Source organism: Physeter macrocephalus, chromosome 8 (assembly GCF_002837175.3).
Source record: "Physeter macrocephalus isolate SW-GA chromosome 8, ASM283717v5, whole genome shotgun sequence".
Classification (NCBI taxonomy): domain Eukaryota; kingdom Metazoa; phylum Chordata; class Mammalia; order Artiodactyla; family Physeteridae; genus Physeter; species Physeter macrocephalus.
The window spans coordinates 135,797,469-135,812,764 of NC_041221.1; the positions used below are offsets into that span (position 1 = coordinate 135,797,469).

Sequence of the window (15,296 nt, forward strand, 5' to 3'; positions counted from 1 at the left end):
AACCATGGCAGCCTGATGCTGGACTCCCAGCAGGGCCAGGCTTATCAGACAACAGGCAGAGTCTTCATCCTGGACATGTCCTACAACACCCGGTCATAGGCACCTGGACAAGGAGGCCCTGACGTCGACCCCGGAGCATGTGCTTGTGTGCTTGTGTGTGTGTGAGCAGGTGTCAGCACACGTGTGTTTGTGTGCAAGTGCAGGCATTGTGTTTGTATGTGTGCAGGTGCGCGTGCTCTTGTTTATGGTGGGTATCCAGGTGTACAAGTTTTGACTCTTGGGAAGTGGAGTGGCTGTCCAGGGAAGGAGAAGCTTTAAAGGGCTACTGCGGCTGCAGGCTCTGTTTCCGTGGCCTCCGCAAAAGGTAACCTGGTCTAGAGGCTGTCTGGGCAGAGGGGGAAGGTCAGACACTTTGCTCAGGATGTGCTGGGAGTCAGCCTCCAGGGGACTGATGCTGCCCCTCTGGCCTCCACTCCCACGCCAGCAGTAGCTGGAAGAGGAGCTCAACTGTGTTCAAACAACGGCAGGCCCTTGAGTAAGCCCTTGGTGTGCATCACTTCACTTCAACCTCACAGCAACCCTAAAGGCATAAATGTCACTATCCCCGTTTTACAGACGAGAAAAAAAAATCAGAGAGGTTAAATGAGGCCCCAGAACAGTAAGGTCAGCTGCTGGAAATTTTATTCAGGTCCATCTGAATCGAAGCCTGAACACTTAAGTTAGCATTTTTCACTCCTTTTTCAATAATTATCTGATAGAGCAGTGCATGAAGTGCTCTGGGCCAAGTGCTTGAAGAGTATAAATCCTTTACCAAAAGGTACCAGCAAGGATCCCAGTAACACTAGGCAGAAAGGCTGCATTTCCAGGCTCTTTTCTGGGCTCCCGGGGCCCTGCTGACCCTCCCAGAAGATCTGAGCTGCAAGCTGAAGCAGCCCAGCTGGCAGAAAAGCTTGGACAGTGGCCGAGTTTTGGAGGCTCTGCTGCTCAGATTCAGGATGGGCTGGGACTCCCTGTCCAGAACAGTCCCATAAGCTAGGGGGGCTCTGGGCCTAAGGGTGAAAAGGAATAGGCCCTCCATTGCCTCTCTCCCCAGGTCCTCAGCCCCGCCTGGTTGCTCTGTCCTCCTGACCTACGGTCCTCCAAGGGGGCTGGATCTGACTCTGCAATTCTTCCTGGAGCCTGGGCTCTGGAGAGTTCTGTTGGGCTACGTGCCCACAGGCTCTGTTCTTATCCCCGTGGCCTTCCTCCCTGGCCTCCAATGGGAGGGGCCTGAGGACAGCGCTGCCCCCAACACTCTATTAAGAGAGTTGACCACCTGGGATGACCAGCCCCGACCTCCCTGGCGCCTCTCCTCTTCAAATCTTGGCTTCCAGGTTCCTGTGCAGGGAATGTCTAGGCTTTTGTGCTGTGGTCTGAGAAGGATCGGAAGGCTCCTTTCTCTACCCTGAGCCCCAAACCCCTTTTCTCTAAGGGCTACCTAAATGGCCCCTGGGTCCCTCCCTCGGCCTCTTCATGCCCAGGCACCATCAATCTAGTTCTAATTCCTCATGGGACCCATGTGTCCTCCCTGGAGAGGAGGAGGTGGGTGGTGGGTCGAGCAGGCACCTAGCGTGCTCTGGAGGATGGGGGACACGGTCCCGCCTTGCAGGCCAGTGGACCGCTGGGCCCCAAATGGAGTCCATGGCCAGCCTGTGGCTTTCTGCTCTGCTCCACCTCCACCTGATGGCACTTGAAGGCACTGCTCCCAGCCCCCAATAAAACATGCCACAGTTAGGGCCTCATCCTTCAGCTCCAGGGGTCACACTTTTCTCGGCAGACTGTGCAAACCAGAAAGCTCCAACTTCAGAGATGGAAGAAAGGAAGGGAATGAAGTCCTGGATGGGGACTGAGACCAGAGAGGGCCTGGAGAGAGTCACCAGTTACCCCTTGATTCCTTCTTCCCTCTATGCCTTAGTATTTGCGGCAACCCTTACCCCTACTCCAACATCTAGCTGCACAGATGTCTCTGGTCTTCAGGGAAACCACTGCCCTGGGACCTGTTTTCCCTCAATCCCCCTTCCCCACTCTCCCCCATCATCCCAAATCAAACCAAAACAAACTCTGGCCAGATGGAAAGGCAGGCTTTCTGAGAACTTATTTCTCTCAAACACACGAGCACACATGTGCACACACTCATTGCCCGGCCCCACCAACAGCATGACATCGTCAGACAGGCTCTCAGAGGCAGGTGAGGGCTCTGCAAATGCTTCTACCCGTCCTGGCCAGGCTGCCTGACCCCAGTGGTGAAGAGGCCTGAGCCTGGCTCTGAGCAGCTGCAGAGAGAATTCAGTGTTACTGCGACCAGGCAGTACAGCAACATGAGGCAGGGGGTGTATCAGTCTCCTCTGTGTGAAACTGAGCAAGGCCCTTCAGGTGCTTCCCCAGGAAAGATCCCCCCAGTGACCCCTGCCTCTTGTTTGTAGAAAAGCTTTAGCCTCCTAGGCCTTTCTCCTCGAGTTCCAAAGAGCAAATTTAATCAGACAAGTGAGAAAATGCAGAAACAAAGGAAAACAAACAAGACAAAATAATAAGAGTTAAGCCATAAAACAAAGTCAAGGACCTTTGGTATAACCTTGAGTTGTTTTGCAAATACTAAAACCCCACCAGGTGTTAGAAGTTAACTACATGATGACCACCCCCAACCCTATAGTCTGATTGGAACCAGAAGGTTGATGATTGAGATTCCTGAAACATCACCCTGTTACCTCACCATCAACCAATCAGAGGACTGAGCATGAGCTGATCACGCACCTCGTGACCCCACCCTCCCACAGTCTTAAAAAACCCTTCCCATGAGCCCCTTGTATTCTTTGCTTGATACCTTACAACTAGCGCTGTTCTTTCTTTCACCTCCACCCGGTTTAGTAGGTTAGCTTTGCTGCGTGTGTGGCGTAGGGGACCCAAGTTTGGTTCAGTAACACACACAGGCTTCTGATGAGGACTGAGAGGAGCCTAGGACAGCACCCCGCGTTTCCCGACACACCCCAATCTCTCTAAGCAAGGCCCCATCCTTCCCACGGGGTGGGGGGTAGGGTGGGGGAAGAACTGTCAGTTACCAGGGAAGGAAAGAAATAGAAGAAAGAGACATACTGGAGAAGTTGACCATTGCGAACTGCTGACACCTGTCCCCGGTGTATCCCACAGGACACCTACCAAAAGAAAGAAAACCAGAAAGAGAGAGCCAGGATAGCAAGACATAGGCATTGCAACACCCCGGCACGGGCTCCTGCCAATGCCAGCTGGGTTCCTTGCCACTGTTACCATTTGTACCGGCCTTGCCACTCTGCCCCTTACCTGCAGCCCTGAACTTTAAACCCAAGGATTAGGCCAAAAATGAAAAAGCAAAACAAAAGAACTAACAAACCAAAATACAAAAAAGAAACAAAACAGCCAAAGATCAAAACAACCAACACCCCTGGCCCTATGTCCTACAAGGGGGTGAGGAGTTGGGGGGGACTGCACCCAGAAGCTTTCTAAGGAGCAGGGACTCGTGTTTGTATCTTCAAACATACTTTGCTTAGGATCTGGCATGTACAATCGCAAAGGCAGTTTCTCCAAACATCTCTGTCCGAAGAATCCGTTTGGACATCTGGAGAAGGAAAAGGGGAAAAATCACAGAACAAACTGGCATCATCCGCGAGGCTTAGGTTAGAAATCAAAGTGCACAGTGATGAATGAGAAAACCAAGTCGAGCGCTGGGGCACACTCGTTGCTGAAGGGGCTGGAGTCGGGGCTGGGTGGAGGGCTCGGAAATCTCCTTCAAAATCTCTCTAATAGATGTGGCTCCAGGTGGTGGGGAAGCGGGGGAGGGGTAGGGAAGAAGATGATTTGGGGAAGCAGGGTGGGGAAATTGGGAACTTACTGCCTAAAGGTCCTAATGGTCATTGAGACTTCCCTTCTGACCTGCCTGGGGCCCCGTGAAGCCAGAATTGTAGACCCTTGGTGCCAGGCAGTCAGTAGGCTGGGGGGCTGGGAGTCTTCTGGAATACCAAGTTCTGGGGAGCCATTCCTTCCAAGCCCTACCAAAGGGTTCTCTCCAGGGCCCTGGGCAGGTTTTCTCATGCATGAAACAGACCCCAGAAAGCTCAAAGGAGAACTTGGGAATGCTGTTCCCAGACTGTGTGCCTACAACAAAAGGGGCCTTGGAGGTGTCTCATCTGTTCTCTCAAAGAGGGTTTCTGTGGCCAAGTAAGTTTAGGAAATCCATTCCCAGGCTTCCTTGTAGAGTTGCAGTGCATGCTGGCACATGAAAGGCTATGAAAAGTTTTGTAGGAGGAAAGAGCTGAACTTTCCAGTATGTTACAAATTTATTTGACCTTGGAAGTTGTTTTTTGAGGAATCCTTGTGAACATACGGTTTGGGGAAGGCTGCCCTAGAGCAACATACACGGGAAAAGCTTATGGGGAACAGGTGAGGGTGGAGAGAAGCCTGAATTACCAGCATCCCAAAGCTGGCAGGCTGAGGGCAGGTGTGGGGCATCTGGCCTCAGGTGGCAAGAATTACGGTGGAGGGGTGGGGGCGGGGGCGGGGCTGCAGCCTGTTCCGCATCAGGGGGCCAACTGGCTGCCTGGGACACCTGCCCTTTCCCCACGACCTGCTCCTCCATCACTGCCTGGCTCTCGCGGGAGTTCATTCTCCCACGTTGCCTCCTGCAGAGAACCACCCACTCCCATCTCCCTGACCTTGTCCTTAACCCCCAAGGTCCACTTTCTTCTGTTCCCTGGCTGCCACTCTCCCCTCGAGTCCCTGTCTTGTAGATTTCTGGGAGACATGCCCAGCCCTTGTACTCTCTTCTGAACCCCAGCAAGGCCAGATACTTAAGGGAAGCTTACAGATAGGGCCAGACTGACCCTCCCGCACCACCCCCTACTCGAAGATGGGTCTATGCTCTTCTGCCTCTTCTAAATTAGGAAATTAGGTAAGCCCATCACCAGCGTCCCCTCAATAACAGGTCAGTGACGTTAATCAGTAAACTTCCCCAAGAGGTGAATGTACTCTACCTCTTAGCATTCTAGTGTATACTAACCATCAGTAGCCCCTTGAACTTACAGGGGGTGATGGCGATTGACTGTGATAGACCCTCACAAAAACCCTGTGGCCTCCAATCTAGCCTGGAGGATTGGGAGTGGTTGATGAGCAGATAGCTGGAGTCTCTCTGGGCCTTACTGTATCTCCCTCAGGGGAGGCAGGAGGCTGGTCCTTGTAGCCGGGGCAGTGTGTGTGCAGGTGTGCCTGGCTAATGAATGGTAGTGGCGGGGTGCGGGGGAAGTGTGTCTGGAGAAGGGGGAGAGCCTGCACGTGAAGCTGACAGCACGCTCATCCTGTTGAACAGGGTGGCTCGGAGGAGGAGGCTACAACTTCGTCAATACGCCCTTTTCTGACCCCTCGCCCTCGTCCCCAGTCATCCCAGCCCAGGAAAATGGAGGCAGTGGCTAAGGCTTTCCGACCAGCTCCACTCAGGCTCAGCCCTTCTTCCTCAGCTCTCGGAAACTGATTCCACTTGGGATGGGACTAGAGGCGCAGGAATGACTTTTCAAGCAGCAGCATCGTTGGGGGTGGACGATAAAGACCCAGGACGTTGCCAAAATGACTCTTGCAATCAGGAATAAGAAAGAGATAGGCTTGACTGTGTCCAGTGTCTGAGATTAGCCCAGCTCCTGGAGACAGGAAAAACCTGTGTGTGTGTAAGAGAAGATGGGGGAGTGCAGGGGCAGGAGGGGACAGAGGAGAATTTATTCCCACTGCTGAGAGTCAGGATGCTTTCCTGTGGCTCTTGGAGACGGAGGGTAATTGAGCACATCCCTGCGTTCCCGGCCCCACACCCAGCCTGGACTACCCCGACTCTGTCCTCGTATTATTCGTGGCCACAGAGCTGCACAGCTCCAGGTGGTGCTGTGGACACCGTGTACAACACGAACAAGCCCCCTGGAGTTGTGCGATATAGTCCTAACCTTCCTGCCCTGGGAAAGTGCCCACTAGCTGAACAAAGGAGAAGGTTGGTGGGGGGGGGGATGGCCACTGCACGGGGCTGGGAGGACTAACACCTGTGCTGTTCCTCAGGCACTGGCTCCTTTCACGGGGCTTTTGGACACTCCTGTTCTCTCCTTAGCCCTGCTTGTTGAGGATGAGCCACGTCCAGGAGGCTGGGGCTTCCCTAGAGAAGGCTCTGGGGGTGGGCCTACAGCCTCTCTACCCTGTTGCCAGGACCTGGTAACAGGGTACAGCCTACATTAGCCTAGCCACCAGGAGCAGGGCCTGAACTTGGCGTGGGTGGCTGGCTGGTAGTGAGTTCCCACTCAAACAGGGATTGAGCCCCTGAGTTTCAGGGACACAGGGGACAGATTAGGAGGAGCGGCAGGTAACAGGCTTCCCAGCCCTTCCCCCCAAGCTGTCATCCTTGACTACGGGAAGGTCTGTGCTCAGGGCTGGAGAAGAGCAGGGGTGAGAGAGGGGCAGAGAGGAGAGCCCACGGGCTGCATCTGGGGTGACAGAGAGGCTGGGACTCTGCCTCCCCGTCTTCCCACCCTACCTCCCGGGCCTCAGTTTCTCCTTTTGGTAGCCTGGGGATAATGCCATGTGTGCTGCCCTCACCCAGGGGAGAGGGAGGATGAAGGATGAGGGTGTGCCCCGGGCACTGGAGGGAGTGAAGGGTCTCTGGCCTCATGAGGGGTGTGGGTGGAGAGGATGAGCAGGCAGATGGGCATGGGATGGGGGAAATCACCTGGACATGGGAGCAGAGGGGATGGGGGGGTGAGCTGATGGGAAAGGGAGGCATGCCACTGGTATGTGCACAGGGCTGGAAAGAGAGTCTTGTTCTGTCATCATCCCCTGAACCAGTCCCCAGGAGTCACGCACCAACCGTGCTCTATAAAAACACGGAGAGAAGAGGAGAAAGCAGCAAGAGGAAGTGCAGAGGCCCCTGTCTGGCCCAGACAGGAGACGGTCACCTTGATTTGGACCCCCGTTTTCAAATCCCCCTAAACTTTCCTTTTTTAAAACAAAATCCAGTATCAGTGACACTGTTTCTTTTGGCTCTGAATTCTAGAAAAACAGGAGGGACGGAGTGTGCCTGCTTTCCAACACTCCCCGCAGGGCTCTGAACCAATACACAACAACAAGTGTCAGAAAACCAGGAAGGAAAACTGATTTTTGTAGAAACTGGAATGAAACTGACCAGTCTAGTTTCATTATCCAAGCTAAGCGGAAATGCAAAAAAATCAAAATAAAAAGTAAACAAACAGCACAAATGGTACGACGTGAGTTCCGTTTCCTAAGTTCTTTCCTTTTTATTCCATGCATTCCATTCAGGGTGTCATCAGGAACCCCAAGAGGCCTACCCCCCTTCCCTCCCAGCTCACCCACCCCCAGAATGGCCTCTGGGTTCTGCCCTGCCCCCCTCCCCCCTGCCCTTCTCCAGCACAGCTCTGAGGACCTGCCCTCCTGATCGCAATCCCCGCCAGGGATGCCCCTCTCCCCTGAGGGCTCAGGGCATCAGGGAAGTTGGTTCCAGGAGCCCTGGCTGGGGCTGACCCAGGACAGGCTGAGATGAGGAGGTGGTGGTTCTGGGTACCAAGCTCAGGTTCTAAGCAGTGAACCCCAGTTGCCCTGGTGGGGAGGGGAAACAGAACAGCATCTTCACAGTGGCTCAGGCTCCTGCCCTCTGCTCCTCTCAGACTTAGCTGGGTGGGACCCAGAAAGTCCTAGGGGTACAGCCTTGCTGGCAGGGCCCCCTGGGAATCCTGTAGCTCCCTACTCTTTCCCACACTAAACTCTGGCACTGGAGTCCTGGGTCCCATGGCCCTCCTCAGCCCCGACACCTGTCCCGGGTGGCTCAAACCTTTTCTGTCTGAAGCCAGTGACAATGCTGGATCCCTTCAAGGTTCTGGGATCCAAGGGGCGGCTAGGGAAGAAGAGAGGCCTGGTGTGTATGTGATTGTTTTGGGGGACAAGAAGAAGGGGTCCAGGGCTGGGCCATCTCTGTGAGGTATTCCAGAATGCTTATGCATTTCTATAGATCTATTCCAAAGTGCTCAGAGCATTTTCAACGCTAGAATGTTCCCCAGGGTCTGTGGCACTAATGTGGCAGCTTCCTAGAGGCAGAAAGAGAGAGGAAGGATGAGGGGCTGAGTCTGGACTGAGAACTTCCCTGGGGGACCTGCTGTTGCTTTTGGGACTGTCCCTTGAGATTCAGGATGGGGGAGGCCGGAAGGCGGATGGCAGCAGGTGAAAGGTGGAGCCGAGGTGGATGCTGGCAAAGGAGGCCAGCTGGAGCAAGAGGCACAGGTGTGCCTGGCAGTCCAGGCTCAGCTCACCCAGCACTGAGGGGAGGGCGTGAAGGAGGTATGGCCCCTCGTTATCACGCTGTGAGGTGGAGGGGTCTTTGGCCAAGGCTGTAGTCAGGAGGGAGATGCAGCTCTGCAGCTGGAGGTCAAAGGCAGGAAAGCCGAGGAGCGCTGAATCTGACCTTATCTGTGGGGAGGGCAAACGCCTCTCTCCATGAATCTTCATCAGTGCTCTGCTGGCCCTTGCCCAGATGCCACGGCAATGGGGCAGCTTTGGCACATCGCCAGCGCCCTAGGCTCGGGCTGTTTTGAAACCCGAAGTTGTGAACTAGGCCTCCCTCCCTCTACTCAGGATCCGGCCAGAAGCTGTGCTGCCCTCACCAAGCTCCCCTACCTGTTCCTTGCTCACCCACCAGAGAATCTGTCAAGGGGGCAGTGGGGGCCCGGCTCCCAGAAGATGTGGCTGGGCCCGAACAAGCCCTCCCTGATCACTGTGCTCCCACTTACCCTGTTTGCTAAGGGTGGGGAGCAGGGGGTCCTCAGCTCCTGGGAGTTCCTTCGGGGCAGCTCTTGGGGGGAGGCAGAGTCCCAACATGAGCTTTTCCTCAACCCTGACCTCCCCCACTCAGCCACACCCAGAGTGATGTCCTTGCTGGTGGCCCTTCACTCCCCAGAGAGGGGCTAGGGACTGAAGTGGCACAGGCAGCAGCCAGGGCATATCTGGGCACTGGGGTCCTGCTGGGTAGGGAGAAGAGCCAGGTCCTGAGGCAAGCACTGGGGGCAGAGCCCTCTTCTTCCCTCAAGGCTATAAGAGCAGAGCTCAGCTAGCAAGGGCTCTGGGACGTGTGCCCTACCTGACCCTGCCAGGCTCCTCACTGCTGGGGAAGATGCACCCTGGGCAATGTTCATCAGAACAAAGTTTGGAAAGTTGCTGAGAGATGGGGAGGGGAAGAGAGAGAGAGAGAGAGAGAATCCAGTGCCCCGGGCATAGACTGGTCTCGCCATCTCCCTAGAAGGTGTTGGTGAAAGGGTGGACATTGGAATATGGGGTGGGTAGGGGCCTGGGAAACTGGGACTGCAGAAGCCCTGAGCCCTTTAGAGCTTACATCTCCTTGTATTCCAGGAAAGGGCTAGGAAGTGGGGCAAACCTCCCTGTCTACACCCCTTGGAGACCCCTTATTAGTATCTCGAAGCTCACTTTTCCTAGAGCCCTCCACTTCTGCCCCAGCCTCTCTCCCCCTGCTCTTGCCCCCATGCCTGCCCCCACTGATGACTTACTTGCAGGAGAGCTGGTTGATGCCCTCGATGTAGTAGCAGACGCCTCCGTTGACACAATAGGACTTGGCTGTCTCGTTGCACTTGCGGGCATGCCCCGACCAGGATGATAGGGTAGTGCTCACTGGAGGTACGAGAGACACGTGCTGGTGACCCACTGGGACCACCTCTGGGCCCCAGGAATCACCTCCTTCATGGCCCATCTCAAAGCTGGACGATCAGAGACTGTAGGAATGGCTGGGGTGGGGGGAAGGTCTGGTGGTCCCTCCCAGGTCACCAACAAGGCCAAGGGGAGGCCACTGTGAGCTTGGACCATCTGCCCAGCACCACCTTGCACCCTTGCTCCAGGCAAACCTTCAAAGGCTGGGAAGATTTTCTTTTTTTGGAGGGGATGAGAGGCTAGCAGAAACTGCTTCATCTTCTGGCATAAGGGCCCACCTCTGCTGCTTGCCTGCCTACCTGCCTGCCTTTCTGGGGGCTCCACTGCAGGTGGATGAGGCACCATGTCTTACGTGGGGGGCAAGTCACAGGGGTTCAGGGAGGAGACATTTATATCTGTCTGCACTGCTGGGGCTCTCATGGACCAGGGCGTGATTACAGGGAGCTGGGCTTTGACGGGAATGGCACCTTTTTGGACACTGTAATTTTCTGCGATCTAGGGACATGTGGGGAGAACCCTAGCTTCCGTCTCTCCCCTCTTTGTCCCAGAGTTGGGCCAAGCCACCAAGAAATGCTACAGAGGCCGCTATGTGCGTCTCCATAAGCATCCCGGGCCGCCTTCATGTCCTCCCTCATCAGGCAGCCTCCACCTCCCCCACCCGGTCAGCTGTTGCCTCTGGAGGGAGCCTCCAGGCCTTGGACAGCCCAGGCCATAAATCCGGGGCTTCACGTTGCTGGGGAGAGGGCTGGGCGACAGCTGGGATGTGGAAACTAGGTGACAGCAAGACTGGGCTTCAAGGCTGCTAACCCAGACTGCACACCTGATGGATCCGATTCATTTGATGAGTGAAAATCACAAAAGCACGGCTCCCCAATGGGATGGCATCCAGAAGCCTGGTTTCAAGTGAAAATTCTTGCCCCAGATTTCAGTCTTTATCTGTTAGCTAACCTCTTAGGCTGTGTATCCATATTGGGCAGCTAGAAACCGGTTCCTGCTCCCCCCCCTCAGCTTCTGTGGCTCTGAGGGCCTCTCAAGCCCACCCAGCAGTGGCCTCCTGACTGAGGTGGCCCGTCCTACCTTGGCCGGTCCTGTCTCCTCAGGGGTACTGAGTCTCCACCATCCCCCGAAGTAAGTGGGGGGATGAGAGGAGGAGGAGGAGGGCAGGCACTTGGCGCCCTGAGTGTTTAGACGTGTGGGGAGACAGATGGAGCACGGGACTGGGAGTGTATACACAGCTCTGCCTCTGTATATGTCTGAGGAGCTCGCTGATAAAACCCAGCGGGTAGGGCCAGCTCCCACCTTCCCTCCACATCATGCCTGCTGCTGGTCTGGCATCCTCGAGCCCCACCCCTGCTGACGTCGTCCACCTCTGCTCAACCCCACACAAGGCTGGGACCCACATGCTTCTGGGTCAGTGAGACCCAGGGAACTAAGAAAGGGACAGAGAAGACAAACAGCTGAGGTGACCACGCCTGTGAATTATAAAATCTCATTGTCGGGAGGACCCTAGAGGTTGTCCTGCCCTTCGGTTACATTGCCAAGGAGGAGTGAGGAAAGAGAGCCGGGAAGAGCCTTCCAGAGTCCAGCGTGTGTTGTAACAAGGCCTCAGGGCTCCTAACGTCTGGCTGAGCATTCTCACCAGGCACCTGGTCCCTCATGGAAGAACACGTCAGCACCAAGGCTTGACGAGAAGACGAATGCAAATACGATGTGGACCATGGGCCTGAGTCCTCTCATGGGCCTTGGCCAAGCCAGAGAAATCTCAGGCCAGCTTGATGCCCTCTGCAGCCAGGGGTGGAGGAACCTGCCCAAAGCTGGGCTGCATGAGCGGCCGGCAGGAGCGAGGATGGTGGCAGGCCCACAGCCGCATGCTTGGGCCTGTCTACATGCACGTCTGTGCTCACTGAGGCCTTGGGAGGCAGAGGACGACTCCTGAGGGAAGACAGGGCCCCACCTGGGATCCATGGCCTAGGGCTGCCAGAACCATGTCATCACGGGGACTAGGCTGAGGCCCCAGAAAGGTAAAAAGGGAGGGCAATGGGGGAAGCTGGTTGTAGAAGGTGTAGAGGGAAGTGACCATAGGCCTTTCCACCTCAAAAAGAAGTACCTTGAGGCCACCCCTGTGACGGCAGGGCCCACCCAGCTCACGGCAGCCAACTCTGCTGGTGGTGAAGGCTCACGCCAGAAGATTTCCACGCTGAAGAGGTGCATTCGTGCTATTCCGGCACACAAGGGCTCCTAAGGCAATGTGTCACGCTCCCTTGTCAGCCTATTCGTATTTCTTCACTGTGTTCTCCCGTGTTTGGGGATGTGAAGATGACAAATGACCTCCAAGTGGGAGAATTTGGCCGCTCCCTGGATACCACCGTGGGGATGGAGCCGGGCCACCCCAAACTCAGCTCCCACTCCTCTGCCCCAGCCACTTGTTCCTCTAGCCTTGCTCATCTCAATGACTGGACAGCACAAACCAAAGGCCTAGAGGGCATCTTTGATCTCTGGTCCTTCTCTGTCCCACCCCTAGCCGTCCATCACCGAGGGCTGCCTTCCTACCTCCTCCTGAGGCTCTGTCCATGTCTCAATACTGCCTCCGTGGTCTCTTTCTTGGATGGCCACAGTTGCCTCCTCACTGGTCTTTCTGCCCTCACTCTTGCCTTCATCTCTAACTTTTTCGCTTCGCAGCTGCTACCAAAGTGGTCTTTAAAATATGTAAATTGATCAATCGCTTCCATTATCAAAACCCTCCAATGGCTTCCATTCATACTCATGATAAAGTCCCCCTCCCCCTCCCCAAGTCTAATCTGGGCCTAACCACCTCTCCTGCTTCATGTCCTGTCCCTGTCTTGCAGTATATTCAGACTCCACTGGCTTAGTCCAGCTCCTCTAAGAGGCCACGTGCCTTCTTATCCAGGACTTTCAAAATATCAGTGTCTCAGAGAGGTTGCTCAGGCTCCTCCTTTACTCCTTCCCTTAGCTTTGTAACTTCTCCTTGTAGTGCTTATTCTAACAATTAAAGGACTAGTTGTGCAATTACTAGCTGTCCAAAGCTTAGCTCCTCCACTAGAATGTAAGCTCCATTTGGGCAGAGGCCATGTCTGTCTGCTTCACTGGTGAACGAACCCCAGTGTCGAGCACAGCACTTGACATGTAATAGGTGCTTAACGAATATTTACAAATATTTCTAATGAGCAAATGGACATCTGATTCTTGAGAGAAAGGTACCTTCTTCTACCATCCCAGGGTCTAGTCTGGTCTCCTTAGCTGATGATGATATCTCTTCTGTAGGTTAAAGCATTGTCTCTTACTAAATGCAAATACTCCTGGAAGGTCATTAGGGAAATGAAAATCAAAACCACTGTGAGATAGCACTTCACACCCCCTCAGGTGGCTGTATTTAAAAAAAAAAAGATGGATAATAACAAGTGGTGGTGAAGATGTGGAGAAATGGGAACCCCCCCATACTTTGCTGGTGAGAATGTAAAATGGTGCAGCCATTTTGAAACACAGCTGGTCATTCCTCAAAAAATTAAACATCGTTATTATATGACCCAGCAATTCACCTCCTAAGCGTATACCCAAGAGAACTGAAAACATATGTCCACACAAAAACTTGGACACAAATGTTATAGCAGCATTATTCATAATAGTCCAAATGTGGAAGCAACTAGAATGACACAACAACCTCAGGTGATGAATATATAAACAATGTGGTAGAACCAGGCAATGGAATTATTATTCAGCCACAAAAAGGAAAGAAGTACTGATACTACTACAACATGGATGAACCTTGAAAACATTATTTTAAGTTGAAGAAACCAGTCTTGAAAGGCCACATATTCTGTGATTCTATTTATAGGAAATGTCCAGGATAGGTAAATCCATAGCGGCAGAGAGGAGATTCTGGTTGCCAAGGGCTGGGGGGATTTAAAGAAAACACCTGGGAAGGATAAACCCAGGAAGCCTCTATCAGCCATTAGTGTCTTGGTGTGAGTGAGTTTATTGGGTCTCTGAAGAGAAAATGGGCCGGGAAGGAGCTGATGCTGCAGAGATGTTCTGCCTGCTGCCAGCTACTGCAACTGCTTTTCTCCCTTGCTCTTGGAGAAAATCTCTGCTCGTCTTTCAAGGCCCAGATCAAGTGTCTCTTCATCCTGTAAGGCTCCCCTCCCACCTGCCTGGGATGCCCCCTCTCCCGTTGTTAAGTTGCCTGTCTTTCTTCTTCAGTGTGTTAGAACAGGCAGACGCTTTGAGTTCAGGTTTTAGCTTCCTGCCATTTGAGGGGACTTTGGGAGCCAAGACGGTGACCCCTCAGTGCTCAGAACAGCGTCTTGCTGAGTTAGGCCTCGCTGAAGGCTTGAGTTGACAGTATACATGGGTGTGCCTGTGATTAAACAGCTAGCCTTTCTAAGCCCCCAGGTAAGGGGCAGGCCCAGAAGCCTCTCCAGGGCTTCCACGATCCTGTGACACCCCAGGTCACACCTGCCCGCCCTCTGGGGCAAAGCCAGGCCCAGCCCGATATCCCAGGACTTGGTACAGCCACCCCGGGACGGTCCACCCCGAAGGTCACACCCGCAAAGATAGTTCGGCAACAGGATGAGAGCTGAAGGATGATCTGATAGAATTGGAGAGAGAGATACACAAGACCACAGAGGGCCGAGGAGTGGCCCAGGAGTGGGGCCTGCGCTGGGAGTGCCGCTGCGGTGGGCTGGACTGGTCAGGAGGATAGCTGTCTGGGAGAGATGGCGCAGGAGGAAGAATGAAAATGGGAAGGAGAGGCCGACTACAGTTAGGGTCGGAAAGGTCATTTGGGTCGGATTTGTGAGAGCTGGGCTGTGGGACCGAGTCCTTGTTCTTTGGCTCCATGGGTGGGGGAGTGACAGGGTGAAAGCATCTTGAGGCTGCTGCTCTGGTCCAGGTTCAGCAGGGATGAAACCCGGGCCAGGATTGCCCCTGAGGTGGGGTTGGAATGAAAAGGACAGATGTGAGTGAAAGATCCAGAAAGAAGACGGACCAGGACTCGCAGACTCAGACCTGGTAGATCCAGTGGTAAGGGAGATGGAGGAGCTGAGAGTCTGGGAGGACAAGGGAGGTCCCTTACAACACGGCAGACCGGGTCTGAGCCAGGCTCTCCTCTGAGGGTCAGAGGGCAGGGTTCTCGTTAGACTGCGCTGGGTGTAGGGGGTACTGGAGGGCTGTCTGGTGGAAACACAGGGGATGAAGGGAGATGCAGGACTGGACTCTGTGCTGGGAGCAGGACTGGAAGCGAACCCAACAACCAGGTAGCCAAGTGGTACGTGGAGGCTGGGTGTCAGGAGGAGGAACGAGAGCTGTGGGGTTCTGAGGACTCAGGCTGGAGTGGAGGGGGCGCGGCCTGAGGACAGGCAGCCTTGGTGACTTTCCAGTCAAGGGCAATAACCAGAGGACAGCCCAGCAGGGAGGCCGCCTCCATGCCGAAGCCGGAGCTGCCTCTGCGGAGGGGGGAAGCAAAGGGTGCCGTGGGCTCCTGACCTTGCAGTTTCCCAGGGAGGGGATGACCTGTGGGAGAG

The 15,296-nt window shown here is 54.5% G+C and overlaps 1 protein-coding gene across 5 annotated transcripts in view; it reads right to left on the reverse strand.

Moving 5' to 3' along the window:
* NRG2 (neuregulin 2) overlaps positions 1-15,296 on the reverse strand; it is a 178,180-nt gene that overhangs the window by 15,040 nt on the left and 147,844 nt on the right. For 2 of the 5 annotated variants that reach the window (XM_024123286.2, XM_024123278.2), the window contains exons 4-5: positions 9,600-9,720; positions 3,130-3,188 (exon numbers count right to left, since the gene is read on the reverse strand). The exons of 1 other annotated variant lie outside the window; for it this stretch is intronic. In XM_024123286.2, coding sequence (XP_023979054.1) covers positions 3,130-3,188; positions 9,600-9,720 — 180 coding nt within the window. Of the gene's footprint in view, positions 1-3,129; positions 3,189-3,551; positions 3,629-9,599; positions 9,721-15,296 lie in introns of all 5 variants that reach the window. 2 more of the 5 variants (XM_024123282.2, XM_024123275.2) reach the window with 1 other exon arrangement.